Here is a 27,565-nt window from a genome sequence, read left to right on the forward strand (position 1 = left end):
AGTTTACTTTTCTGTAAAATGTTTCATCTAGCTCATTTTACCTTCTGGCCTTAGACTTCTCAGGTTGCTAAACTGACACAAAGTGTTACGTTTCACTTAACAATTTCACCAGAATCTGGAAAAAGTCGCTGGTATTGTTTACTTGTATTTTTTCCATTCTGTTTGTTTTATATATTAAGTTACAGAACTCTCACCACGTGGCACATGCCTAAAACAAGTACCCATGTGACTGCATTACTGTAAAATTACCTTCCAGTATCCCCGAGCCCTCCTCGCAGCTAGTCATCAATTCGTGTGGTGGCTATTTCTGAAGAGCTGTGCGTGACCGTATCTAGCAGTACACGTGTCAATAACTCTCAAATATTCGACACACTTGGGCTTCTTTCCATTAAGTGATCAGAACGCCTTCGGAGATGGTCTGCCACCATGACTCACGATTGAGCTGTCCTTCACCCTTGTCCCAGGGGCTTCAAAAATAATAAGAAGGGCAGAATCTGCCCCCAAACCTCTGGTATTTGTGGTAATGACCCTTAAATACAGAAGGTCAGGAGAAAACAGCTCCAAATGTTGGGTTGAAAGTTAAGTGGACGGTTGGGACATGTTTGCCTTGAATTCATCCTGTAAATCCTCATTCCACAGTAAGATCTGGCTCATGGTAAAAAGTATCTAGATTGAGCAATTTCTACACACAGTGGAAAGTACAGCCATAGCCTTTCTCTTTCTGGCCATTGAGTCATTTCAAACTTGCTGCAAATTATTTTTTCAAAGATTCTTCTGTTCTTCTTGGCTGAGAAATACACGGAGAAGTTCCATGAAGCAGAGAGCTCATTCTAATAATGCTAATTATCCTATTTCAGATCCCTGTTTACAGTAGTATAGAAAGGATGTATTTTTTCTTCATGTGCCCTTAAGCAAACCCAGGGTCTGACCTTGCAGCCTCTGGAACACAGTCACGTCTGTTGGAGAGATAATATCGCTCACGTTGCTCCTGTATCAGCTTTCTGCTGGCATCGGTTCAGTTCTTCGTATAAGCAACAATTTCCCTTTTCTCCGCCCTCAGCTGATTTGAAGCTTTTATTGGTGCACCTGCTGCTTTCTCAGTTATTCCAACTTCAAGGGTCACTGGAGAGTCAACCTCCAGGTCAAGTCTTTGCCCTGCTACTATTCGGTAACAAGCATTTGTGAAAGTCACCTAAACAAGAAAACCCACCTCTTCACTCTCCTATTGAAAGAAAGCAAAGCCAAAATATCACAACTTGTACACCAGCAGCCTCTGGATTGGATTCGAGCAGGCAGCACACATGCAAAAAGTTCTTTTTTTACACGTGTCTTGAGACATCTAATCCCAAAACTGCCACTTGGAACAACTTCATGAAGAGCAGAAGTTCTGTTCTTTGAACACCACCAGGGGCTATTCCCCAAAACTGTATCCCTGGACATACTATATGATTGTTGCTCAGATCTGTGGATCAGGTACTGAGAAAAGCCTACTCAAACATTTCTCTCCACCCTCAAAAATGACTACAATAAAATACTGTTAACTAATTAAAAATCTAATTTTTCAAGAATTCATGCACATTCATGACCTTAAGGCTCTAACTCCATTTCAGCTTTTAAACCATTCTGTACAAAAGACTTATCATGATTTAGGTCCATAAAAGAGATGCTGGCATTTAAAAAGACCCCACATTATCCCACTAGGATTCAGAAAGAAAAGTCAACATTCAGGGCTAGACAAAGCATACTCTGCTCTAAGCATATATTAGTAAGCTCCTTAGGAAGACCTTCAATTTAAATACAATTTTGTTTTATAACAAATATTTTCTATATTTCCTTGTTTTGTTTGTTTCCAGGGATATTTGTTCCGTGTTAACAATGACAATGGAGACGTTCATAAAGAGACAGCACCATCGCAGGATGTTGAGCACAGCTATGGAAGTCTTTCAGACAAGCGATAAGATTTCCCACGTTCACCACTTCCAATAACAAAGCTAACAGCCCAGCCAAAACGCCAGAGAGGAAGGAGCACCCAATTCTAAGGCACCATGCTTTGATTTGTGAGACTGAGTATTTCCAGCCTGCAGAAGAAGTCAGTGCACATGCGAGGGGTACAGCTGGTGTCCCTAACAGCCCGCTTGTGCTGACCCCAAACACCTCCAGGCTGGAGTAAGCATGACCGTGGCCTGGGGATTGCTGGTTTGCTAGATGTGAGGATGGCACTAGCACTTCCCATGTGAGCTGGGAATACGCTGGCTCAGCTTAGCCAACTAGACAGGTGGTTACATGACATATGTAAGGAGGAAAATTACTCTGCACGCAGTTTTGCAAGGTAGTGAAAGCATCTGAGCTATGCAGCAGAGGGGAGACAACTTCTCCAAGTTAGGTGCTTGCATATAGATGCCTGCAAGGCCCCATCACCATGTCCAGACTTCCCAGTACAAACCAGTGCCAAATCCAGAAGCTGTAACTTTCACATGAATATGGCACTACACCCAACAAGACCAATGTCTTAAAGCTTTGTACTTCAGACTCATCAACCCTCAAACAGCTATACAACTTTCAAACTGGGACTGACTTGTACCTTTCCAAGAGGGATGTGGCTTCTTTGCATCCCTAAACTACTTCCCTCTTCCCATCACATGGGCTGTCCATGTCTCTGAAAGCCTTGACAGCCCTCCTCTTCGTGTCCCAGATGTGGCTCCTCATCCTTGCAAGTGAACGACCAGAACTGCACAGGTGATTCCAGCTGAGGTCTCGCCAAGGGTTTGCACAGTAGTATTAAAATTTTCTCACCACTGCTGAAAATACTTCACTGCATACACTGTGGCACCACACCTGCCTTTCTCATTTCCAGTTCTCAGCTGTCCTGTAACCAGACCTTTTCTCCTGTGCCTTTGCCAGCTGATGAGTCTCTCACTTTCAGCGTCATCTCCTGATAGAGACAATTGCCCTAATAAACCCACTCGGCCAGATAAATTTATTTTACCTACAACAAGCTGCCTCTTTAAATGATACATGGAACAGTGAAGGGTTTAGGTAATCCCTGTTGGAGATCAATTCCTGCCAAGTTTTGACCACTATTTATTTTCTCTCCTTCCCAAACATCTAAGTACGAGAGGCGATGATCTACCAAGCAAGAGTGTTAGAAAAGCACAAACATTCCAGTGATTGCATATATTCCTCTAGTAAAACACTGGAGAAAGTCTGACCGGAGCGACATTTCTAAAGCAGACAGAAAATGTACATTTTTTTCCCCTGAGATGCACACCCAGTGGCTCTTTTGAGACCACTGAACAAGGGGGCATTTCAGAGTACCCTCTCACGGTTCTGGATGCCCCAGGTAAAAGCCTGCCTCAGCTTCTCTCTGAACTCTAGCAAAAAATGCAGAGTTTTCAAAGACATTGTTTTTCCCTTATTTATTCAATTTAATGGGCTTTTTCCTCTTCGCCACCATGCTTTGGCAGATTGGGGGCTTCAGGGATGCTCATCCTGTATCTCTGCACTTCCAACTCCACACACCCCAGCATGGAAATGGTCCAGGATTAATTTTCTGTTCAAAGTCTATTCATCTTTACATTTGTGATCAGATCCATGCCTTTAATTTCCTCTCAGACTCACCCCACGGTACCATGTCACACAGCACGGTCTGAGGGACTGTGGGGAGGACAGTGTAATCCTGCCATGCCCTGGTGCTGGCAGGGGCTTCACCCTTCTGGGCATATCCATTTCCTGCTTTGGCAGACCTACACATTCTCCCCAGACTCCTGATAAGGCTGAAGTGTTTTCCACCTCTATGATTACTTGCAGCACTGTTTAACAAAGTTAAAATATTTGCAAGCAAATAAAAAAGAAAAACTTTGAGGCAACTTTGCAGCTGTCTGAACAGAAATGTGTAAGAGTTAGAAGTCACACATCTAGGAAGGAAAAATGCAGCCCTGTAATCAAAACCACTGCTGAGACCCTCGGATAATTAACAAGGGAAAAGAGAGGGTATGTTCTGCCTTGGCATTTGGAAGCAGCGCACATAAGCCTAAAATTAAGCATCTTTTCTGCTCTTTGCAGTTCAGGAATGTTGATAAATGCAGGAGAGTTCAGAGAAGAACTGGGAAAGTGATCTGAGGGTGAGGGAATACATAGCATCATCCTGGTCAGCTTATCAAAGATACTGAACACTGACTTGATCATATTCTAAAATGAGATTTGTAGTCTGTTCTTTCTCTTTTTCCACGTCAGTAACTTACAAAGTGCTACCACATACAAGAATTCACCGATCCTTACTAATATTTTATCCCATATACCCTCTACTTAAGCGCAGGTCCTCAGATGATATGTAGGCATCTGACTCCTACCAAAATCGATGGAGTGAAGCATCCAAATGGTTTGACAATCTGTCCCTTAGGGCATCACAGGGCTGAGAATAAAGTTATACTGATCTTGACAAGACAGAGCTATAAATACAAAGGCCTGCTTATAGTTTCTAGTGAAGATACACCAGTCCATGGAAGACTTCTGATATTTTTTAAAATTGCACATCTTTTATTTATTTATTTACATGGAGCCCAGAACCACTGACTATCCAAACAAATTATGCAAGAAACAAGCTGGTTTTCGTTGGGTTTTGTCTGGATTTTCTTTTTTTTTTTTTTTAAATCCTCTATTACCCACAATCAAAAATAACTTTAAAAGTGTTGAAAAAACAGAACTTTGTTGCCTATACGCAACAACTGCTGAGTTAGACAATTCCTTGTAAAATACAATCAAATTACTTCATCCTGAAGGGAACTGGGAGACACTTCACAAAAGCTGAATTCCAGCGCCTCATCTGATTTTCACCATCACTTAAAGCAGCATAAATCTAGAGAAACTCAATCCAAGCCAATGGAGATAGATGTAATTTGCACTCGTGCTGCAAAACAGGTTTTGATTCTAGCTAACTTTTTTTGTTCACAGGCACTAGAAAACAAACATGAGGCATTCTTGCTGTCTTGGATGAGACAGTAATTTATGTAGCATTTTTATGTGTATATGCTGTCATGTCTCAGCCTAAATTTCTTCCAAGAGAATTCATGCTCTGCCATTACAGACAGCTAAGTCATTGCCAGAACCTTCCTAACTTCAACAGTTGAGATGCTAAATCTATAAATAATTTCCTTTTGTTATGATTTTCAGCTATATGCTGTGAAAGGAAAAATTAAAGGCTCTATGGCTAATCCTCCATCTAAACATTGACTTTATGAAGGGAATGACTGAACATCCAACTGTAGCCTATGAACTACCTCGGAGCATTTAACACAAAAGTACATTGTGGAAAATTTATTTTTTAAGAAGGAAATTAAAAAAAAGATTTTGTAAACAGAAGTAATAAAGGCTTATTATAAACAATGCAAACAAAAAGCAGTAGGTGTCTGTGCCTCTCAAAGTCTTTTAAAGATAGTGCATTTAGTCTGAGGATAGCAGGCGAATAAGCTGCCATGCTCTACGGTTCTTATTATTTTTACAGCTGCTACCAAATAATAAAAAAAATGCATTTACATGTAAAACTCATACTTCAGTAAGAAGGGGTGCCAAAAAAAAAAATTCTCTCCAAGAGACTAACAGTTACACTTCATAAAGATATCATGAAATGTTTCAGGGAGTCTTCCAAATGGGGAATGTCTTCCTGCTATGAGGTAAAAGATGGGAAAGTATCTTCAAAGACAAACAATTTCATTTTGTCTCCAGTAACAAGGAAAAACTTGAAATTATTTAAAGTCTGCAGTTTAGCCATTTTTACAACAAAAACTATTTCTAACAGAAGCTAGCATCTACTTCTGCATTTATCAAGAACCTGCTCCTCCAAAGAAGCCTTCCTTGTAAACAGACTTTTTTCATGCTATATAAATAGCTCAGGAACTACAGTTTTCCTACAAACAAAAAGCAGTGAAGTAGCTTTTCATTCAGTTATTGATATCCAGCTGCAGAACACCCATTTGACAGTTGACCCAAATTTTGGAAGCCTCTGCTTCTCTCTGCCATTATCACCGTGCAGCTTCGGATGATGTAAGGATTCACGGTCCAGGTCTTCCCCACAGCAGCCCCATTTAGTTAACAGGGCAACTCAGGGATGGAAGGACCACTTCTGAAACTCATGTTCTCAAGCGTTCCCACAAATACCAATTGTGTGCCTCCAGAGTGAGACACGACAAAGATTTTTCCAGTTCTTTGACGCTGCTTTGCAGCTTTTTTTCCACGTGCATCCCATTGTAGCAGGCAGGATACTGAATAGTTTGAAACAGTTAATCCTCTTGCAACTGAGACCGGATTTCAGTAATAAACACTTGCTGTAATTTTTCATCCTCTGTGCCATTATATTACCAAGAAGCACGGTCAAGATGGCATTTAATAAAAGGATTGCTATATTTGTTTGGTTCTTTCTTCCAAAAGAGAAGTCCTACAGAGCAAAGCACCAAACAGGACAATATAGAACACAGCCAGGGTCTTCAGTCCTAAGATACAATTAAGAGAAATCTGAACACAGAAAGTTTCGTCTCTATTTCCATCCTGAATATATATTCGGCCTGCACTAAATCTTTGTCAAATCCTTAAGGAAAATTTCTTGGAACAGTTTTCTTTTCATTGGAACCACTTATAACTGTAATGGCTGTAAGGTCAGTGAAAATGTTTGAAGTCTCTTCTTCCTGGTACTTAAAAATATCCAGCAGTCCATATTGCAAACAAGGATGTGTAAATAAATATATTTGTACATGTTAGCCATTCTTGCTCCCGACTACTTTTTTTCTGCTGGTCTTTTCACTCTGCCACAGCTATTTTCACTGGAGATGTTCCAGTGATGTACCATTAGCTTACTCCCACTGTGGAAATACTCTGGATATTTTTGCAACATAAGAAAACATCACAAAAATCTAATTTGTCTCTCAGTGGATATGAAAAAATATACTTAAAAAAGGGAGCACTTTTTTCTTCTTATCTCAAACAGTAGCATTTTGTTGAACTGGAATGACGGCAAATCACCATAAGCAAACAAAGTCCAGCAAGTTATTTGAAGATTCGATTTACGGCGACCTTCTTTGCTATAACAGGAGCACTACATCTTCAGAGTAAGCTATCAAGTTGTTTTTCCTGTGATGCATAAATTAGGCTTTTTCCTCCATTTTATAGCTGGATAAGTAGCCAATACTGACATCCTGTAGTAAACCTTAATGGGTAACTGAAGGCAGAATTTGGCATGATACGGCTCCTTGAGGAGCACAGAAATTTAGCCCAGGATCTAGAACTACAACTCAACTCCTGGCAAGTCCATTCTAAGGTTAAACAACATTGCCTCCCAGTATCACTGTGCTCCTGCTGATGTAAATCTGGAGGGGCACCGTCAAGGACCCTTCCAGTCATGCTCACTAAAACTGCAACTCGAATATGGGTCAGTGCGAGGACAAAAACCAGCACAAACAAGACTCTGGCCGATAAACTCTGCTTGGAAAGCGAAGCAGAGAACTCGCTTCGTTGGTAAGATGTATTCAATCTGCTTTAACAACTTTTTGTGATCTTTTTTTCATGGAATGCTAAGAAGAATTATGAAGAAGAATTCCCAAGCTGACGCACTTTGGTATAGGACCAGGGAAGTCAGTAGAGCTATGGAACACAACCCTCTGCAAATCTTTTCAAACAGCATCTTTAGTGCCCATGCAGGGGCCCAGAAGAGCCATCCTTTAACACAGGTGAACTTCTAAGAATAATCAAGAAGGGACCAGTCCTGCCAACACATTCGTGCATGCCAAGTAGTTTTCTTGATCCCCTGGGCAACGCAGAGAAATTTCTGCAGGAAAAGGACGTAATTTAAGATCAGATACAAGGAGGAGGTTTGAATGCACTCTGAATCTACTTCAAACCCAGAGGAGGTGCCAAGAATGCAGGCCTGTCTTTTATAAAAACTTCTGTGGGTAAAGTTTTTCACTGAGGTTATATCAAAATTAAATTTTAATTTCTTTTTAAGAATTTTAGAACAAAGAGGAAATAGGATGTGTTAACCTGGCCTGAAGGTTAATTCTTTCCCTTTCTCCCCATCGACCGTATACAGAGAGAGCAGACTGAGCCTGGACTCCTAAAGTAGACTCTTAACAGAAAGGTCTGAAAACCAGGATGTGTCAGGTTGTCCCCTCTTTCCCTCCCTCATCCCTAATTTACTGGGTTTTTGTCTGGAAGAAAGAAATGTGGGGAACTGAAGGGTGAGAGGGGGCAGGGAAACATGCTCAGAAGTAACATGTTGAATATCTTCTGTTTTGCTATTAGACAAGCTAGAAGGCAAGCTGGAAAACGTAGAATAAAAATGTATCCCACATTCTCCATTTTTAATCACATTCCATTTTGTGTTTCTTCATTTTAAAATCAGAAAACCTTGGAATGAGAATTTTTCCATGAAAATTCAAAAAAAAAGAAAGCAACAACCCATTTTTTACAGGCTCGTCACCTCTCAATTTTGAAATTTATAGCAGTCTCACCAACTGCTCTCTGGATATGCATTTGTAGCCTCCAGGGAGCAGGAAGTCCAGTGGACATACATTTTCTTCAGGAAAAACAAAACAAACCAAAAAAACCTAATGAGCTTTTTAAATCCAAGTATACATCAAAACAACCTTTCTACATCTGCCTAAGCAAATATACTATTTTCCATATAAGCAACATATTATGTAATCTATGGAGAAGCCATCATCTGAGGCACCACAAGGGTCACAGTCTGAGAAAAGACTTGCCTGTAGACTGTCTGGGCCATCATGTAGACCAACAGTCCAACCACGGTTGGGTTCATCATGCTACCGATTCCCAAGCAGCGGGCAGAGATCAGCCCAGGCTGTCAGCATGCCTGTCTGCTGCTGCTCCTTGCTCCTGCCTTAGGAAGCTGCAGTTAAAAGCATGTATCCCCAGGAGGATCAAGCATTTACCAAACAGTAGCTCTAGTGACCGCTGGTCTCTCAAGTCTCTCTCTCTGTCTCCACTTCTGAACCACTAAGATCTACCAAAGACTCTCAAACCCATTTTCACCGGCTTTTTTTCTTCCCACAGATGCTATTACAAAGATTAAATAATTTTCCCTTTGGCTATTTTTGTTTGAATTATAACGCATTTCAACTCTCAACGGCAATAATGTCTAAACTAAGGGTCTTGTCAGAATTCCAGAGAGCAATGTTTAGGAAACGACACCACTTCTTTGGTGCAGCTATGATAATAAACACTCTAATGAAAATTGAGTATGATAATAACATCTTGTTGAATAGGCAAGATGTCAGATTTACAACGCATATTAAATGTGTTGAATGTGATCATAGAGATATTAACGTTCCACTGAGACATCGGAGTCCTGGGAAGGAAGTTATTTACAATGAAATAATGCATCCAATAAAGCTATTTGCTCTCTTGTATAAAAAGAACTGTGAGCATACTTTTTATGGTGTGTTTTCACAAATTTCTAAATTGTCAGCATTTACCCATTACTCATAAAATATTACGATAATACTTCATGTAGTTCCTCATCCATTTTACAGACTGCACCATTTAACTCCTTGGACATAGGCGTCTTGTTACGGAGAATTAGGTGGTCAACCTTCCCCATCGACTATGAAGCCAACACGAACACTGCTGTTTTACATCGGAAGCTATGCACCACTAATTTCTCCATAGAAAGACTATTGTTTGTCATACATTTGCCAGTCCAGATGAATATTGTCCTACATTTCTCCAAACTCTCCCTCTAACGTAACTTGCCTTTGACTTATAATAAGCCTATTCATTCTCCAGGAACAATCCATTTAAAAACTCAGATTATAGCTTTGATTTTGCCTCTCTTTCCCACTTAAAACATTGTGTATTCACTGCTTTAGCTCCTGTCCCATTTGAAAGGGAAGGAGAAAAATTCCGTTTGATGTGCATTTACTACTGAATGGCTGCTTATATTAATACAGTGAATATAAACACTTTGTATTTCACTTTATTTAAATTCCAGCATAGATCATCAATTAAAATGGATGTGGTTAGAACTGTTTTACTGAAAGTTTAACAAAAAACACAGAAGTACATCTTTTTAATAGCTGGGTATACACGAAATGCTTTACGGTCTCGTACTTCACTTTTTGAACACGGATCAACAATGAAATCAACACAACATGATGGAAAACACTCTTTAAGTGAGAAGGATTTTCCAAACACAACTAAGCTCTGAGATTAATGTCTGCAACTGAAATTCTCTTTGATTGTTAAACAAAGCTACCCTCAAGGAGATGCAAACAAATGGCTTTCTTTTCCTAGGCCAAGAAGAAACCGAGTCAGCACTGTATGGATTCTGCTCTCCATTGTTTCTGCTTACAATTGGAACAGCGTAAAAGAAATGGCAAAGTAGAGCAGCAGAGTGACGTTTGCTACTGTTAGTTTACAAAAGAAGCCACCATTAGTTTGAAAACTGAAACCGAGCAAACAGAAAATGGACAACAGAGAGAAAAAAATTCTGAGCAGAACTTGGGGAAAGTTCTTTTTACTGTAAATCAAACGTCAGCTCTGCTTATTTGGATGGTTGGCGTAAGCCTCAGCCTCTCAGTAAGCATGAGTTTTAAAGGGAGGAGCCCTGGAGTGACCCATACGAGTCTGTAGGAGACACAAGCAAAGGTCTCCAAAGCAGATCTTCTCCCTGTCATTGACGTAGCACAAAGCGATCCCACTGCCATTCCCAAGAGCCCCAGCTGAAGTGACACTGACATTGAACACTCAGCAATGACTCACACATTCAGAGAGAAAAGTCATACCAGGACTGGGGGCACTTGCGATGGAGACAAAAACAAAAGATGAAACTCGACGTTGTGAAAATTCAGCACAATCTCAACAAAAACCCAAATCACACATGCCCCAAACGACCAGCACTGCACAAGAGCAAGCTCAGTCTGAAACGTGACACATCCCAGGTGAAGTTTCTTTGCACATTGGTAAATCAGCAGTACGGGCCACACCAGGTGTCTTGCGCATACCTGCTTTCTGTGACCTTGTTGCACACACACAGTAGCTGCTCTCCCAAAGATGCAATGACATAAAAATAGGCAAGCACGGCAGAAGCCTCAGAAAATGTGTTACCCACATGCTCTTCGTACTGGGCAATGGCTTTCACAGCAGAATATGGGCAATCCCATCTTACCTGGGATGTCTAGCACACTTGATCTATTTTTCCAAGTGTAGTTTAAATATTTCATGTCCAACTACTTCCCAGTAGTTCTGTGCTATCACAATGAGTGAAGGCAACATGAACTGAGCAAAGACTGAATGGGCAATTTAAATATCTGCCTGTAAGGTGTTCCTCCTGCCCCCACACAGATCCGCACTTTACACAGGGGGAGAGGGATTTCCCAAACTGAGGAAGGAAAGAAGGGGAGAGGCTGTCAAGAGAAGATGCAGCAGCTCCTGTAGCTTAGCTCCAAGTCTACTTGGGAGAACAGGCATCCTCCCTGGGGTGCGTGTATGTGTGTTTTTGTTCGGTTTTGGCTCATGTTTTGTTTTCCTGGGGTCTCCTTAAATAGAAGCCTGGAAGCATTTAAATTACACTTCTTTCGGGAGTGATTACCTCCCTTCTATCACATACGTATCTGTCATACAAACCACCAGCAAGATGGAATTTTCCTCTTTTTATGTCTTTATTCTTTTTTTTTCCTGCCTGTCCATGTCCCTGTTTTTTTTTCCCCCTTTCTCTTCCTTGCCGCTACCTTTATCCTTCCATTCCTCCCTTTTCTGTCTTGCCTATTTTTAACTACAGTAAGTACAGAACAACACAGCTCAATGGGTCTCTGTCACAATGGGAGCAGTAACACAAGTATTAATAACGTCCTGCTGTTAGCAAGAGAGACTGCAATCACTTTTTTAAGGACAAAGCAGCCTGAGCATATACAATACTCAGGATAATTACAAAAGTCATATTCCCTTTGGCGGCCTATTTTTATTACATATTTTGTATCAGCCACAGGAGGCCCTGGGGCTACTATTTTGTTTGTCTGGAGTCTCTGTGCTAGACAACATGCCCGGGAAAATCAGTCCATATTTAACCCTCTATTCTGTAGATGAAAACCATAATGCAATGCACCTGGATTTCATTATCGATCAAACCACCAAGGAGGGCACTTACCATAATGCTCTTGGTTTGCCAGTTGTAAAATTCTCCAAGCTGCTTTGATGTGAACATCAAAAACTTCTGGACTACATGAACGACCATTTGCCAGACCTCATCCTTTAATTGTAGCAAGTCCTGCCTCACTGCACCACTCACAGTAATTACGCAATGTTCAGAAAGATCATTAATTTTATTGGTTCATTTCAGAGTGAACCAGCTGTACAGAGGAGACGCTGCACCGTAAACCCACAGCAGCACCACGTTTTGCTGCACGAGGCTTTGCTCCAGCCAGTGACATCCACGTCTGCTGAGATCTCAAGTGTCCCTAACCTCACCAAAAGTCAGTAAGAATTAAGATTTGTAGCCCTAGGACCTGAGACAGCAAAGTGACCCCAAAAGCCATGGCCACCCAAATGCTGTACAGAAACCTATGGACATGTGTGTGGCATTAGTGTTACTCTTACCCAGCCGGTATTCACAACATATCACAGAAACCAAGAGCAATCTGTTCCCTTGGCAATCACAGCAAAGGAAGTTGAATCAAACTAAGGACTGACTGCAATCAGGACCATGATGCTAGAAGTCCTACTTTCAAAGCAATAGTGAGAAAAAAATTCTAGGGAAGCCAGGAAAAATGTTCTTGCATCATTGTAGCATACATGGTTTTGTAAAAAAGTAATGTACTGAAGCAAAATTTTATTTATTCGTATGTACGGAAGTCTACCTGTGCTGACAAATTCCAGGAAGATTTTTTTTTAAAATGTGTATATAAAACAGACAACAAAAACTTTCTAACTAGGGGAACACTCATGTTTGTTGTATCTCTTCATAAACACCGTGCTAGCCAACTAATTAGTAGAATTAGTACTAGCAAGACTTGGAGAGCAGCACTCCTTCCACGGACGTGCCACATCGCAGAGCTGCTGAACACATCATTTTCATGATGATGGTTTGATACGGAGCTCAAAAGGCCCACTACTATATGCGTATTCACAGGTTCTGGCACTCCTCATTTTCAATCCGATCACCAAGTAGCATTGCTGCAGCTCATTTCAGTAGCCCCCACTGTCTGCATGGGCATGTTTCAGATGCTGATGCTGCCCTGAGTGATGCACAGCGTTAGCAGCTCGTGGCACTTCACCACTGAACTACATGCAAAAGAAGAATTGTCACTTTATTGAAATATAAAGAAACTCCTTTGGCAGACATGGAATTACAGCTGTTGTGTATGCTTAGTTTTCTAAAACCAAAACAAAATTTGAAATCATATCCTCTCTTAAATTCCCAGCAAATTCCAGCACGGAGTGCATTTCCCTGGAAGGTAACTGGAGATCAAGCAGTACTTTGCTCTAATCGGATAAATTTATTGTTCTTACTGTTATATCAATTGGGGCTCTTTCAATTCTATTAAAACTGAAACGGTCAGCAAAACTTCAGGGAGGAAACACAACGGCAACAATAAAAAAGACATCTCTAAAAAGAAAAGTCAGAAGATAAGATGACAAAATGTCATCCTTGCTTACTCCAGCTGAAAGCTTCAAAATTGTATACAGCAATTTTTCTCCTGTTGGAAAGCTCTGTGACATGCTCGTCAACTGTCTGGGAACCAGGAATTGCATATGGTCCCCAAGGGCATATTAGTGAAAGTGCTGCTCTTTGTGAAACAGCTACAATCCAACTTACTTGCAATTACTTTTATCTTTTAAGAATGTGCAAAATGATACAGTCTATAAAAACAGTCGGCTCCAGCAGCAATATCAGCATTCAAAAGAGTAAAAAGAAAAGCTTTTTGAGGCATGCGATCTCTGGTTAGCATCAGAATTAAGTAGAGTGTAAGTACACAGGCATTCTCTTCGGCAATACATTTGAATTGTCTTTTTGTTATGAAGTGTAGAGCAATCTTTCCCAGCAAAATTTAAAACCTGAAATGTAGGGAGGGCCTCAGTAAAATACTCGCAGCTGCTAATTATCAGATGAAGAAGCTGACAACCTACATTGAAACAAGTTCATCCTATTTAAAAGTCCTTTTGCTTGCGAAATACTAGAAAAAAGTTATTGAAGTTCTAAGCCAAGACTTAAGCCCCACAACATGGCCCCATTTGCACATATGACATGTAAAGATTTGGCTCTACAAGGATTTTGCCGTCATTAGCTAGGACTATTCTGCCAAGCACTCTCATTGTAATCCTCTTACTCCTTGCTAGTCCTGCAGAAGGAAGGAGCAGGAGCATCCTCTGTCACTACACACACAGAATTAGGGCATAATCTGTTCCTTGAGGAACTTGCACACTTTATGTTCAGCAGAAGATGCAGGAAATAGAGGATGCTCACCACGATCTCAGAGAAAGATGGATAATTTCTCTCACCAGGTCAATAGGCTATTTATTTAAAAAAATCAGTTTCATCAACTAATTTAGTCAACTTTATTTGCAAGTTCAGAGGGAATTAGACTAATAGGTTCAGCTGAATAAAAGGAAAAAAACCCCTTCTCTTTGCTGACAAATGCAATAGTTAAAGTGTTCTTCCAGGATATGCAGACCCAGTTTCAAATTTTCATCCGCCTGATTCATGAATACTGGTTTCCTTAATTTAGCCCTTTATTTTTATAAAAAATTTCTGAAAAGGAGCAAAACCATTTTTTCAAGTCAAATCACAACAATATTTAAGTGTCTAGTAGACAAAGAGATTTGCACAGTCAGGGGATACGAATATTCTCATTTTCCCATCTGTTTCATGCTCAAGTCTTCCTACAACTGCTGATGGGCAAACAGCTTCCCACGAGCAAATGTTTTTGTTAAGTCTGTGTACTGTCCTTCTGAATCATTTTCACTACGCTCACTGAATTCTAAATGAATATAATATTTATCTCTCCTAATAGACAATAGTTAATTAGGTGATCAAGTTTTCCTGGCTTTTAAAAAGGGAGTAACTCCAGTTAATAAATTGTACCAGATTAGATGTGGAACATCCTGAACTTGGAAGTGACATAACCACTACCATCCCCTTACGGCAACACAGCTACACTATCAAGATAAAGCGAGGTGATGCCCATTCCAGATGCTGCTTTTCCTTCTGGACCACGGAAACAATGTACGGTAGCCCTGTTTAAAATGAAAATGGAATGAAGGACTGTAATGAAAAGGACTGCTGCTGAGATGTACAAAATGAATTGTCACATGCAAGTGATAACACACAGAAGCATTGAAGAAAATGGCAGCAACATTCATCTAATTTATCATGCCAAGAAATTGTTTAAAAGTCTATCTGAGAGTGAAACAGGTTAACATCACATCCAAATAGCTGGAGAAGACAGTAACATGTAATTGGGACTTCACATTCTCATGCTGCCCAAATTTCATCAAATTTGATGAATTTTGCATATGGTAGGAATTCAAAGTCTTACTGGACTGTTACATTATGAACAAATCTGCAGAACTTATTCGCTGTACCTACATGATGAGGCCATTAGTACCAGGTACTTTGTGCAGTTGCATACAAGAGTTTTAATGAGATTTGCACTGAAAAGATACCGTACAAGCTCCCCCTGCTTTTTGCATCTGTTCCTCTGTACTCTTATGAAAATAAATACAGAGAACATCTAAAAAAATACAAATCAAACTAAGCCAAGGGCCAGACTGCACACATTCAAAAAGTAAAAATACATCTAATTATGTACAAGGTTGCTATGACCACAGGGAAAAATGCCAATATATTCTCAGGGCTTGGCCCCGCTTTTGGCTTGGCCCTCTGTTCAGCTCATCTTTATTCATGAGTAAATCTGGCTAAAGAAAAATTTCAAGAAATATTGGGTTTTGTGATGAAAAGATGCTATTTTTATTGAAGTGCTCTGCAAACATGCTGATTTTCATGAAAAATTCCAGCAGGAGGAATAAAAGGATGAAATTGCTTTCAGTCAAGAATTGACACTTTGGAAGACTGGTTTTGCTCAGACATCTGACTTCAAGTGTATTTCTTTTTTTTATTTAATTAATTGCACAGCAGATCATTAGTAGTGGTGCATGTTTCCTTATGCCTGACATGTTATGACACGAGATAAAGTTTGTAACAATTTGTTTAATTTCTACACAAAAGGTACTTTGACCTAGACAAGAAATTAGGTGTGTACGGTAATAGTAAATAGCAGCTGACATTAACTATCCTTTTAAACTACCTCTAACAATGTATATAAATTACTATATTATCCATAACTATTGTCATTATGAAATACTTTTAAAAACTGTCTAGGAAGATTAAAAAATAAAATTTTGTAAGAATAAATATTAGAACACCAAAGGCAAGTTTCTCAGAAATGTGGAGTGAAAGTTTCCTAAAGGCACAGCTGAGTTTCTGTCCAGCTGAAGTTTTTTAAACATTTGCTGTCATTCCAGATGTGAAAACTGAATGCTGAAGTATCTGAACATCCTGCGGAACAAAACCCATCTCAAGCCATCACAGGCTTAGTCAACATTTGCAAGTTTCCTGTCATCTTGTTAACAGCCTCAACCTCAAAATATTCATGAATCTTAAATTAAAACACGCTCTGCTGAGGTTAATCCCATGTGCCTGCTGGAAGCACACCTTACTACTAGCAGCAATGGGGATGCTGCTCTTCCCCCAGGGTTCACCATCATGGGTGGTGATGCTGCTGGTCTGCATCAGAGCATGTCACATCTCCGAGGAGCAGGACTAGCAGCACATCAAAGCACGGGTATGTCCTCCGTGCAGAGCTGCTCTGCTGAGCTGCACACCTCCGTTTCGGAGATGCTGCCCTGCTCTTGCGGATATGGACATCACGAAAGAGAGCTCGCAGAGCAGGGGATGAAGCCCTCCTCACCCAATCCTAAAGGCTAGACCATGAAAACACACAATTACATGGAATTTTTTTCTTTCTTTCTTAAAGCAAAGCAGTCCTAGCAGTCATAGATACAGAAAAGATTTGAAAACATGAACCGAAACAACCTAGGGTGCAATGCAGGAATTTGGAAACACTCAGAGTCTGTGCTGGTTTGGGATTGTGCAGGGGGAGAGGAGGGCTTGACACAACTGGAACCCAAAGATCAGAAGTACCTCAGCAAGGATGAAAGAAAGTACCAGAGGAACTTGGCAGCCAGACAGAGTCCCACTTTCTTTGCACGGTGGCCCGCAGCAGCCAGTGGAGCCTGGGAAGTCCTCACCCGTTACAAACAAAGCAGACCCACTTTGCTCAGATGGATTTTGGGACACGCAGTAACTAGCAGGATGGTCATGTGTGTGCTGATTTATGCAGCTCCTACTCTGGCTTTCTCCTGCAGTAACTCCCCACGCAGCACAACCTTGTTCACCCCATTGCTCTGCTCCCAAACCAGAGAAACACTGGAGGTTCAACCAAGTACTCTCCTTCCCTGCAAAACCTACACACTGCCTCTCCCCAAAAAGTGCTGCATGCTGCTGTGTGCTACACAGCTGCTTAAAAGTGGGCTCTGCCTCACCTTCACAGGGAGAGGAGGGAGAAGATAAGGGAAGCAGGGAAGGGTGGTCTCTAATCCCTGCACAGTCCTTCCCAGGGGATGTAAGGATGCTGACGCTGACGAGAACTGGGCAGTGGTGTGTCACCTTCCCAGGTGGCTGTGGGTGCCGGAGGGCATGAACCAGCCCTGAGCACGTGAGCGAAGCACACCATGTGTCTGCAGCTCTCTGGTACTTACGCCAAACAAAAAAGCCTCTTACAAGAAGCAGCTTTTGTAGACGAAACATCTCATCTGCAGGGACGGGACTAATCAGAGGACATCACTAAAGGGATACGTGTGTGCTCATACTTTGTGTATGTTTCTCTGAAAGCACATCTACTGTCAAGTGTTCTGGACATTTGTCGTCACTAAAACAGCTTTAAAATTCTTGTGAAAACAGATGATGTTTCTCAAATACACAGCTGAAAAATGAAAACTCAGGGCTAGATTCATCTTACTTAATTTGGGAGGCCTCTGCTGAAGTCTCTCCTAGAGCTGGTTGCTGAAGAAGTTACTCATTCTGAGGGTATGATTCATCTACCTAAATGTAAACGTCTTTCGGGTGGCATGAATCCGGTTACCTCACTGACTATCCCACAATTGATGCAGCTGTAGCTCCAATGCACTCCTAGACATCCAGGTCAGAGGAAGCCTCTCTCACTGTATCAATGACCAACACCCAGAAAGCGGCAACCCAAACCACACGCACCCTCTCCAGCGATGCCTTTGAGGTGACAACGGCCGCGAGTTACCAAAACCTTTCGCTGGGGCAGCGGCGGGACTTGCCAAGGGAGATGCCGCAGGCGAGAGGGACGTGACCAAGTTATCCGTTCGCCAGAGCGTGGGGCGGTAGAAATGCTTGGGTGGGCTAGTGCAGAGCAGGGGGGAGGCAAACAGATGCCACTGCCGCGGCCCCTGCGCCTGCCACCATCACGCGTGTGTCCCCCGCACTCCCCCCCCTCCCCCGGCGCTCTCCCCGCGGGCAGCGAGCCCCGAGCCGCGGACACGCGTGTTCACGCCCCGCGGCTCCGCACCCCCCCGTCCCGACCCTGCCCTCCGCGGCCGCGGCGCTCACCTGAAGCAGGTGGTGAGCTCGCCCGTGGGCTTCAGGCAGGGGTACCGGGTGGTGGCGATTTTGTTCTCGGAGCAAACCTCCCTGCACGGCGGGGAGGCGGATTATTTAAAAAAAAAAAAAAGGAGAAAAAATAAAAATAAGGTGGTAGATGAAGGGGAAACGCACAGAAACAGGAGCGCGGGGGCCCGCGGCGGGGGATACCCACCTGTCGCCGTCCTGCGGCTCCTCCCGGTAGCTCCAGGCGTGCCCCAGCGCCAGCAGCAGCAGCAGCCGGAGCGGGGCCAGGCTGCCGGCCGGCCGCCCCATCGGGCCGCCTCTCCTCCCCTGCGCGCCGCGCCGGCTCTGCCCGCCCCGGCCGGCGGCGGGGCTGCGCCGACCCGCCGCTCCTCCCGCCCCGCCGCGGGGCCGCCCCCCGCAGCCGCCAGATGTGCCCGCGGGGAGGGGCCGCGCGCCGCCCAGATGTGCCGGCAGATGCGGCCCCGCGGCGGGGCGGGGCAAGGCGGGGTGGCAGCCAGATGTGGCGGGGTCGCGGCAGATGTGCAGTGGGGGTGAGGGGACATCACCCCCCACCCCCGGTCCCTTCCCGCCCCTACCCCCCCCCCGGCTGGAGGGAGCCCGGGGAAAGGTACGGGGGGTGCCCGCCCCAGGGTGAGCCGGGCAGAAAGTGACGGAAAGGTCCGAAACCGCGGGGGTGATCCGCGGCTCTCGGTGCGGCATCACTGATGCTTTCCAGATTCGGCGTTATCTTAAATCTCTTTCCCAAAGGAACAGAGCAGTTCAAAGCATCTCTGCTGCGACGGTTGTTTATCCTTGTGTACGGCTGCCACTTCCCCGCCATTAATAAAAAGGAGATTAACGACAACAGACTTTGATAAAGTAGTGCATCAGGCCTGACCCGTTGTACCCTATGCTGTTTTCACGGTTAAAATGCCTGGGACCAGGGGAGCAAACCTGCAAAGCAATGATGCCTTTGCAAAGCGTTTGGCTGACATGTTGGCTTTGATCATCACGAAACTTCCTACAAGTTCGAAAGGCTCCAGGGAAATGAAGGTGTGCAAATCAGCCTTACTAGGACTTTCACCTGTAGTATAAATAACCTCATTTTACAGCCAGAAAAGTCAGGGATATGCAAGCAACAAACAGTAACCCCTCTATTAAACCAGCACAGAAGTAATAAAGGGGTGTAGGATGACTCAACCCACGCCCCTTCTATTTTTTGCTCTGCCATGGGCAACATTTGAACAAGTCACTTAATCGCTCTGCACCTCAGTTTCCCCAGTCTGTAACACAAAGACCCTAATAGTTAAATAAATAAATAAATAATGCAGATCCCCATATATGAATCAGCTACAATTAAGCTGTTAAACCCTCTGGTATGTTGTCCAGTACCCAGAAAAAAGCTAATGATAGATGGACTCTTACTTGGGAAACTCTGGGGATTGTCAGAAGTTTTCCCTGACTTTCACAGCATCTGCTGTCACCATAGTCTGCTGTATGTGCTGTGAACTTCCACCTTCAAGGTATTTCTCTGCTCTAGGTGCTGCTGCATATTCTCTCTGTTCCTGTGCTCTGTTAAGCAAAGGAGTTCTGCATGGCAGATTTTTTTTTCCCTGCTTATGTTTGCTTTTGCTATTGAGAGGATGTTTTAGATGTTTATTCCTTTGTAATCACTTCTTTTCCTTTATACAAATAATGAGTAACCAAAGACAGGACTTGCTGTCTTGAAGCCAGTGAAAACTGTGGGTGTTTCTTGCAGGGCTAAGTTCTCGTCTCTCTTACACATCCGCTCCTGATTCAGAGATAAGAGGAACAAAAGCAGGACCTGGGTGCTTGGACCCAAGCGCTCAGAAGACACCTGTCTCCACATCATGTTCTTCACCCTCCAGCCCCAAGTACAAAGCATACAGTGACAAGGTCTGAAATGAAGAGAGGTTTGCACTGCTGCAACCCCTGCGATATCTGTCTATAGGTAACAAAGGATTTAATTTACTGCATTCCAGAAGTAGTCACAGTCCCTTCAAAAAAGCTCATTTTTTTAAAAAAAAAAAAAAGAAATTGAAACATACCCAACCACAGAAATGAAATTCTTTGGATGATTTCCAACCAGGACCCAAGTGTCACGGCTTCGGAAGAACTCCAGTTTTAAAAGGATCCTATATAGGCCTGGGATAAGTATGCATCCAGAAAGTTTTTTCAGAACTTTTGCCATTCAGTGCAGATCTGATTCACTACCTGAATTGCTCAGCTCGGCTCTCTGCCTTTTCTTTAATGCCTGCCACCCACATAGCACTGTATCAACACACTGTACTACCTTCTTAATTAAAAATATTACAGCAGGTTATATATGTATTTATTTAACTCATGCGAACAGCCTTGTTAATTTAAACAAGGTAACCTGCAGGTGAAGCTAATCCTGTACTCAACTCTGCCAAAGCAGGGCCCAAAGGTTTATATATGAGAGAGTTTAAGTGTGATCAACAGTAGCTAGAAAACAGAGAGGTTAAACAGCACCATGCAAGAACATCCGTGCTTTGCAGTTGGTGATCCTATTACCACTGAATACGTTAAAGTTGAGAGTTTCATCATTTTACTTCATCAGTTTCATCTCAGCTTTAATGACCGTGCAGCCAGGGCCATCCTGAGAACACGGTTTGCTTCCTGGAAAGTGTTGAAGGGTGGCGGTGGTTAAGGAAACACTGAAATGTTCCTGTTGCCTCAGGGAAGGAATGATCTGGGACTGTTTTCACATATAATAAATAAGCAGAATGTGGTTTCTCGTGCGAGGGATGCTTTTCCTTGTGCAGGGTCATGTTAGTTTTGACTTGCCCAACTCAACCACGTATGAAGTTGATTAAGCTGCACACTAATTTTTGGAATGCTCTCAAAGAAAAGAATGAGGAATTCAATGTAGTAAAGTGCTTATCAGAAGTATTATTTAAACTGTTTATGTAGGAAGATGCATTGTTTCCTGCAGTTCATTCATAATGATGTTGTTAAATTAATAATACAAATTCAAGTTTATTTTCTGGATTCTGCTGGTAACTGGAATAGCTCACAAGCAAACTTTGGTCACAGACTTTGAAGAGGCTCTTTCAGAAGCCCATTTCCATGGCAGAAAGGCACAATCTCTGCACACTGCAGAACAGGAGGAGAAGGGCGTATAGAGGGCACCCCTGAGTCTTTAGAAATACACTGAGGTCATTTGCATCCATGAAGATCTCACAAGACCTTAAGCAGTTAAAATATTATCCTACTACTCATAGACCTCTGTCAGAGCTATTGCATTAGGCTCAGTACAAATGAACAGAGAGGTTTGCAAGTTTAATGGTGATCCTGAACATAGGAGATTGTTTTTCCCTACTTCCTACCCCCACCTTTAAAAGAACTATGACCATCATGTTGGGGTGGGAGGTTGGGGGTTTTTTTGTTTCTTTAAGATGTTTCACTGGAGTCTTCAGAGGTATGCACTGCGATTTTTCTTAATCCATTTACAACCGACGTTTTCATCAGTGTGTTTTCCATCTGTTTCAATTAAAAAGGGAGTAACCAGTTACTGTAAATAGTCTTAATCCCCCTACAGCATTGTGTTTGCATCAAGTGCCTTGGTAGCGACTCCACCAGATCTCCAGCTGTCGGCATTGACATGTTCAGGGAGATCAGAGCAGGATTGAAGGTGTAAACAAACAGAAAAGAGAGGTTTTAAAGAACACCTTGGGCCTAGAATACTCTCGGGATTTGAAAGGCCTCATGTTGGTCATTTGTGAACTAGGTTCCATTCCACGTGAATGCCCAGACTGAACCTGTCTAGATCCAGCCTTGTACTTCCAAGGAATATTGCACAATCCAAGCTCAGCTGCTAAACACTCACCCACACTTGGGCAATGTGGGGATTTCCTGCGCCATTTCGACTACAGGAGGCATCTAGAGCAGTGTCCCATCTCAGAAAAAAGCCAGAACCAGATAGGAAAGAACAAGAACTATGTCCTGAATAATTATATCTAGCTCCTTGGAGAGAGGTGGGGTTTCTTCCTAACCTCTGTGATTAACAGAATTGCCTGGTCTGTAAAGACTGCATGAAGCCGGGAATAAATAGGCAGAGCAAAGGCAAAGAGTGAAAGAAAAGCCATCAGAGATCATCCATGGGTCCACAGGAAGCATATCTGGGACTATAAGGAAGAGAGAGAAAGGGCAGGGAAAAAAAGAAAGAGGAAGAAGTGGAGGAAAACCAGGGAAGAGAAAGGAGCTGAAGAAATGCCAGGGAACCTTGCAGCAGGGGCTGAGATCTGCCCAGGTCTAAACAGGTATTATGTCCTGAAAAGGGATGGTAGAGCAGCCAGGAGAGCATCTGTCAGAGCAGGAAAGAGATAGGAAAGGATGCTGAGAAGACAGTGGTATGGTCACAGCAGCACGCAGATATGGGTCACAGCAGATATGTTTGGATGCCAAAGAGCAGAGGGCGAGGAGAAGAAAGGCTGAAAACAGGGGGGAAGGTGGTTACGCTTATCTTTTTGTTCCAGCCATCCTGTGTCGTATCTTGAAAAGATGAGAAACTGTGAAAGAGAAAGTATCTTCTTTATTTCGCCTAGTAGGTACAAGGTGTTACCTTACATCTGGAGCCCAACATATGAAATATGCCACAAAACATGCATTAAATAAAAGTATTGAGGCAGAGGGAAGATACTTCTCATCACAAGCACTGTTATGGGCCTTAATCCATCCAGGAGACAAAAAGTCTCTGCTTTCTGTCAGAGGCGTTTTTAGTAAAACATGTCAATGCAGGATCAAGGTAGCTAAAATGTGATGCAGTTGTTTTTCAAATAGCTGTGGAAAAAGGCACCTCGGAAAACATGCAATGTTTCTGGAGGCATGGCCTCCAGAAAGCATCACAGCTACAGAAAGGAATTGCCCCAGACTGCTTCTTCCTTTTCACAGATAATTACAGGGCTCATCCTAGATTAGTAGCAAAAATAAACACCTTTTGAAAATATCAGCTAAAACAATAGCTCTGCTGACCAAGGAGAAAATAGGTAAATGATAGCTCTAATCCACCAAAAGCAAATCCTGATGGATACATGGGACGTGGCATGACACTAACCAGAGCTGACTTATTTTCTCAGGGGTTAGGTTTGAATTCCATTTTGTTATAAGAGATTAGAGCTGAAGAATGTGAGATCTTCCATGACATCCTGGCTATCAAACACCATCGGTCTCTGAGGTGCGTATGTGCTTCTTGTCAGCCTGGGCTCCCTTGACAAGGCTTGGGCGATCACTCCAAGTGCACGAACAGCAAGATAAATAGATCCCTTTTAGCCAGTCTTTGTGACAGTTAGAACAAGGTCCCTGTGCTTTTGAGGTTTATGAGGTTTTCCACCTAAAGTAGCAAGTGCTCCTGTGATGATCATCCCATGGCAGTGTTGTGCTCCAGAAGCTCTGGGTGGTGAGGAAGACTTTGGAAGGTCACTGACCAAGAAATCACTTTTTAACCACAGACACATGCAAATACCTGCACAGTTCCCACATGTGCATACGAGAAACAAAATAGCTGGGAAACTATATCTGATGACGCAAACTGAACTAAACTTTGAGCACTCGTTCTTTTGTTTGCAAATGCACATCATGGTGGCAGCACAGAGGAAGATGGCCCTGGGAAGTACTCATTTTTTTTCCCCAAACAAATTAGGTGGTCTTTTGATTAAAAAAAACTCTGGGAGCCCTGTTTTAGCACACAAGTTGCTGGCAAAGAAAGCACAGCACTCAAGATTGTTGCATGTGCATGCCACCAAAACAGCTTGTAAACGGCGAGGCCCTAACATCCTCTCCTAATTTTGGATCACCATGGATCCCCAGCAAGGTGGGGGAGTTGTCTTTGAAAACTGCACACTGAAAAATGCAGAGACTAGGCATAAAGGCTTGAGCAAGAGGAGACCTTAGGGAAAGATCTGTTAACAGAAAATTTACAATTAAAGGGCTTTTTTAGTTTGTGTTTTTAAAAAAATATATATGATTAATCAACTAGCCTGTATTTTGGAATATGGAAGACTGCACACAGAGGAGCAAAGACGTACCAGTTTCAGCCGATAGTTTGCAAATGCTAGGAAAGATGTTCCAGTGAGTAAGGCATCAAGCCACATATATGGAAGACATCAGAAGAGAATGGATGAAGCTACTGTCCAAAAAATGTGCTTTTCAGTGTGCTCATACACACACACACACGTAACTCCCATGCATACGAGCAATCAAAACAGTGGAGAAAATGCTTTCAATTACTTCCTCTGCCTCAAACTGCTTGCGTGACCTTGGGTAAATGACGTAGGCCCAGACCTTCCACAGTCTAAACACCTCTAAGAGTGTGGGTCCTAATCTCTGAACCTCAGCACACCATCTACAACACGACCTAATCTCTTCTTTCCCACCTTTGGTCAGGTTTGCTTATGTAAAGTCTAAGGTATTTATATGAGGGGCAAAATTTAACCCTGATCATAGTATCAAAATATAAAATATACATCTCTAAACGTGCAAAATATACATGTTATGTATGGAAATAGGTATTTCACACTATAGAACACATAACTGTAGTTTTCTACTTGCTCCTGATGCAGATTTCTTCGAGGAGCACTGCACACTGCAGTGCTAATTTCACTGTGCTCTTCCAGAGCTGCTAAACCAAAACTGCACCCTCATGGACCCATCCGCAACAAGTCGCGGTAGGAGCAGGTATCCACCGCGGTCTGGTCCCTGCACATGGAGCCCCCCCCGCAACCTGCGATCAGAGCAGGCAAAATTAACTCACTGTGCAGCCGGTTTGCCGCTACGGCTTGGCGCAGCCCAAGGCAGCTCCGGTAGCTGTGGTTACACCTGTGGAATAGCTGCTTTTCCATGGCTCACCTTAGCATCATTTGAAAGCACTGCCCGTATTCAAAGCTATGCAGGGAAGCTGAGGAAGGTCTGTGATGCGGGGGGGAAGCAAAGAAGCCCTCGTGCTCTGCAGGAGCCCGCGCCAAAGCAAATGCAGCCCGGAGGCTCCTTACACATGCCCCTGCTGTGGCATCTCTCCCCAGCTGTATTTTCTTTGGCTCGAGCTCCTGCAGAGCCCCGGGCACTCTCCAGTGACAGATGCATTAACACGGACATCACTGGATGGAAATCCTAAAGGTTTCAAGCCCTCTTGGAGAGCACAGAGTCCTTGTTCCTATAGTTATGGGCCAAGCTGGATGCAGGGAGGCTTGAGAGATGTATGGGTATGCCATGGACTTTGACATCTGCCTGTCCTGGGGTGCTAACTGCACCTGCCCTCCTTGGAAGAGCCGGGACACACACGGATGCACACACACACACCCCGACCCTTACCTCAAAATCTACTGAGGAAAGAATGTTTCAATGTGCATGTAATTTGTAAGCGGACAAATGGAGTTTACCCAAACACAAAAACCCTCCACTCACAGACTGAGGCAGGTTTTTTAAACTGAAAATCAACCTGGCATGACAGCGGAAGCAACAGCTTTGCGCTGACAGCGTAGTTTTCCCTGCCATGGAAATAACAGTATATTTCATGCTTTTCATCTCCTGCATGCTGTTTTTGTCACCTTATTAGTACTGATACGTTTTTTTTTTCCCCTCCGATTTCCTTCTAAATGAGGCAGCTTTTACTGGAGTTTCGCTCTGCCCTTTGGTGCGACACACGTAACTCATCACAGAAATGGGCTCAATTCAGACCAGTCACCCGTTTCATTGAAGTTAATCTGCCAAAACACAAGCGAAAAAAAAGAAGAATACGACCTTCACTCCACAGCTTGTGACAGCTCACTCACTGCTTATTTATTCTGCACTCCTTGCAAAAACACTCCACACATTCAATCACTTCTCAAAGAAAGGGGTCAAAAGGCAAGTGTTTTTAAACTGTCTCAGTTAAAGAGTCCCTTCCCATTAAAGCCATGCTGGTTGTGTCAGAGATAAAAGACTCTTCTCTGAGGACTGACCACTCTGACAAATCAACGATAAATTACTCAGAAATAGTCTCTGGCACGTTCATTGCAGGAAAATTAATTTCCAGGCACCCTCCATGATCAGCAGTGAACGCTGTGTAGTTCTGCTGATGTGAAAAGTATACGAAATGACTTAAATCTTTTAGTGCCTATTTCAAGAGCAACGGTACTGTTTCTGGCCTGATCCCTACAGTGGATGGCCAAAGACGAAGTTTAAGGCAGTGGCATGGGACACTTGTAGGGAAGAAAATCAATGACCGAAAAAAAAATTCTATCTTTTGGAGCTTGTAAAGTGCTGACTTTTAGTGATTGATGATGGATGAGGGAGACTTCAAAGTTTGTCAAGCACAGGCAGGAAGAAAACAGAGCATGATGGGGAAGATAATTTTCCTGCCAGAAAAGGGGAAAATCCACATTCAGATGTCCATCTACTGAAGTGTTAATTGTTAGTATAAATATAGAATTTTGCCTTGAGAAGGACCTTTCTCTCCAAAACAAGCAATTTACATCTGGTTTGACTTCAGGCTAAAAGTGTCCTAATCTTTGTCTATCACTAGAAGGCTGATGGGCCTCAGCAAGAAATCGTGGTTGCTTTACACCTGCATTTACCTCTCTGCAGGTCCTTTAATATCACAAGCAGTCAGAGCCTGATCTCCTGCGCGCCTTGCATCTTGCCAGAAGATCTTTCAGAACTCATCACTCTAACTCGTTATACATTCACCCAAGCACCAACGCTGCCTTTTGCCATGTGGCTTCTGCTTCTCCTGTTATCTTACCAATTGCACAGCTTTATAGCAAACGTTAGATTAAATGGAGGAGAAGAGCATTTCTGGAGACAAACCCCACAGTTCTGTTCCCATTCTCCATCCACATATCTACATTGTGATGC

The 27,565-nt window shown here is 42.9% G+C and overlaps 1 protein-coding gene across 1 annotated transcript in view; it reads right to left on the reverse strand.

Annotated features, from left to right (window-relative positions):
- CCBE1 (collagen and calcium binding EGF domains 1) overlaps positions 1-19,000 on the reverse strand; it is a 101,877-nt gene extending 82,877 nt beyond the window's left edge. Inside the window, exons 1-2 of the mRNA XM_068423582.1 lie at positions 18,900-19,000; positions 18,695-18,775 (exon numbers count right to left, since the gene is read on the reverse strand). Coding sequence (XP_068279683.1) covers positions 18,695-18,775; positions 18,900-19,000 — 182 coding nt within the window. The remainder of the gene's footprint in view (positions 1-18,694; positions 18,776-18,899) is intronic.
- Positions 19,001-27,565: the final 8,565 nt, after the last annotated feature.

The sequence above is a fragment of the Nyctibius grandis genome, chromosome Z, assembly GCF_013368605.1.
Source record: "Nyctibius grandis isolate bNycGra1 chromosome Z, bNycGra1.pri, whole genome shotgun sequence".
Lineage (NCBI taxonomy): Eukaryota > Metazoa > Chordata > Aves > Nyctibiiformes > Nyctibiidae > Nyctibius > Nyctibius grandis.